At 40.6% G+C, this 2,820-nt stretch overlaps 1 protein-coding gene across 1 annotated transcript in view; it reads right to left on the reverse strand.

The window, feature by feature from the left end:
• Window positions 1-1,892: 1,892 nt before the first annotated feature.
• Window positions 1,893-2,820, reverse strand: part of LOC111240777 — a 1,649-nt gene continuing 721 nt past the window's right edge. Inside the window, exons 2-3 of the mRNA XM_022776502.1 lie at window positions 2,787-2,816; window positions 1,893-2,675 (exon numbers count right to left, since the gene is read on the reverse strand). Coding sequence (XP_022632223.1) covers window positions 1,893-2,675; window positions 2,787-2,816 — 813 coding nt within the window. The remainder of the gene's footprint in view (window positions 2,676-2,786; window positions 2,817-2,820) is intronic.

Below are 2,820 nucleotides of genomic sequence, written 5' to 3' on the forward strand. Positions count from 1 at the left end.
TGGAGTCTGGTTGTTGAGGAGGACCACTTGCACTTGCCATCACAGTGGATTCTTGGGTAAGTGGAACATCTATTGGTGGAGCTTGGGTGCCTTGTGTTTGTTCAGAAGGAGATTGGGCAGTAGGTCTTTGTGGACAGCCTTTCCTGTTGTGACCAAGCTCCTTACATATACCACATTTTTTTCTCTGACCACCCTTTCTTAACTCACTATCGTTCTTCTTCAATTCCCACTCCTCCAATCTTCGTTTCTTTTTGGGCCTTCCTGGCATTTTCTTCTTCTTTGGAGGTAATATATCTGAATAAGGTGTTACCTCCCAGATATCTTGACCATTGATAGGGTAAATTATGCTGTTGTAAGTCTCTTCATAAGTGGACTTTCTATACCAGTGGGTTATGTAATCTTCAGCATTGATGTTCAGAAACTTCATTGATGTTATGGCATGCGCACAAGGAATGCCAGTAATTGCCCACTTTCTACATGTGCAGTCCATGGTGTCCACATTCACAACGAATTGGTTGCCAAATTGTGAAATATGCATGACCTCAAATAATTTCTCTCTTGACCACCTGTATGTTACACACAATTTACATCAAAGAACTTAGAACAAGTCAATATAAATGGCTAATATTATGTAGGGAGACAGTTTATAAAACTAACCTTGGTAACCAATATCTTACTAAGGAAGACTCCTTTTGAAATCTACTCCAAACTTTAGGGCAGATTGAAGCTTGAAACTGTATCGTCTTTGTCTTGTTGGCAGCCCATCTCTTCATAATGTATACCCTAATGTCTTCTAACATGCTAATAATAGGCTTAGACCTACTATCTACTAGCACACTATTAAAGGCTTCAGACATGTTGTTGACAAGCGTGTCACATTGTGATCTAGGGGTGAATCTAGATCGTGACCAATATCTGTCATAAAATTAAGAAATCAAAACTATTAAAGTTCTGAACTATAAGAAATTTAACTATGACTATAACAAATAAAATAAACAATTCAGAAACATACCTAGGTGGAATTGAAAGCAAGTATTTGAAAGCCTCATCATTGATGGCTTTAATATTCCTCATCTCAGCTTCCCATTGTTGTAGATGTGTGGCTACTGCTGCCCTCCACATGAGACGTTTGAGGTCTTTTCCAGAAAATGTTTTTCTAAAATTTGAATAGAGATGCCTAACACAAAACCTTTGCTCAACCCCTGGTAGAAGCTGTTTAAAAGTTGCCAAAAGACCCTGCCATGTTCAAAATATTTAGTTAGATATTTTCTAATGAAGATATTAATTTAAATGTACAATAACCAAGTTCACTAACCTTTTGTTGGTCTGACATAAAAGTAATTTCTGCACACACATCTTTCCCACCAAGGTCCTCAATTAGCAGCTGCAAGAACCAAGTCCAAGTCTCTGTGTTTTCAACCTCAACCACAACATATGCTATGGGCAGCATTTGCTCGTTTCCATCCCTTCCAACTGCTGTCAATAACTCCCCTCCATACTTTGTTTTCAAAAAACATCCATCCAAGCCAACAATAGGTCTACAACTGACAAAGCTATCCTTGCATGCTTTCAAGCATACATAAAATCTTTGAAAAATCACCTCACCATTAATNTTATCCACTTTGATTTGAACTGTTGATCCTGGATTTGTTTTCAGGAGCTCATGGCCATAATCATAAAGTCTTCTATATTGTTCATGGAATGATCCTTCAATTTTNTCTTTTGCCATGGCTCTTGCCCTAAAAGCCATATTTCTTGATATCCCTACGTTCCATTTCCTTGTCACTTTATCTCTAATATCCATCACCTTCATAGTTGGGTTCTCTCTCACAGATTTCTCCATCCTTTCACTCAACCACTTAGAAGTCATCAACTTCACATTGAAATCCCTACTACAGATCAACAACTTTTCTAAGTTGCCATGCATTGACATCAATCCTAAAAGCACAATAGGCATACCAATTACATTTTCCTTGTCCACCCAAGCACTTAACAATAATCCTTTTCTTGTCATTCTTTACAAATTTCATGTTTCTTCCATTACTAAGTGCATATGTCCGAATACCATCCATGAATTCTTTTTTCTCAGCAAAAAAGGTTCCTACCTCCCATTTATAACCATCCATACTTCGTGGCATAGTAAAAGTTGGAAAGGTTGTCTTCTTCTTACTAGACCCACCACCCTCCTCAACCTCACTGTCCTCAACATCACTAATCAGCTCATCTGACAGCCACTCATTGTCAGACAACCCACGCACACCATCCATATTGTTCTCATTCTCAGAAGATTCAGAAGAATGAAGCACTGGACTTTCAGGTTGTTCTCTAACATTTCNTTTGTACCACCCACTGTCACACTGCACNTTGACATCATATAGATCTTCCTCCTCCTCACTCTCATTCTCATGCAACTCCTCACCCTCACTGTCCTCTTCTTCATCATCCTCTCCTAAATCTTCTACCTCAAAATCATCAACCTCATGCACCTCTGGTTCCTGTACATGATGGAGGTTACCTTGGACCTCAACCTGGACCTCATGTAAATCCTCACCATCCTCAACCTGGACCTCATCATCCTGAACCTCATCCCCATCAGCATCCTCAACCTGGACCTCATCCTCCACCTCACCACCCTGAACTTGCACCTCAACACCCTCAACACCCTCAACTTGGACCTCACCACCCTCAACTTGGACCTCAACACCCTCAACCTGTACCTCACCACCCTCACCACCCTCAACACCCTCAACCTGGACCTCACCACCCTCAACACCCTCAACTTGGACCTCACCACCCTCAACACCCTCAACCTGGACCTCA

This window comes from Vigna radiata, unplaced genomic scaffold, assembly GCF_000741045.1.
Source record: "Vigna radiata var. radiata cultivar VC1973A unplaced genomic scaffold, Vradiata_ver6 scaffold_356, whole genome shotgun sequence".
In the NCBI taxonomy this organism is placed as follows: domain Eukaryota; kingdom Viridiplantae; phylum Streptophyta; class Magnoliopsida; order Fabales; family Fabaceae; genus Vigna; species Vigna radiata.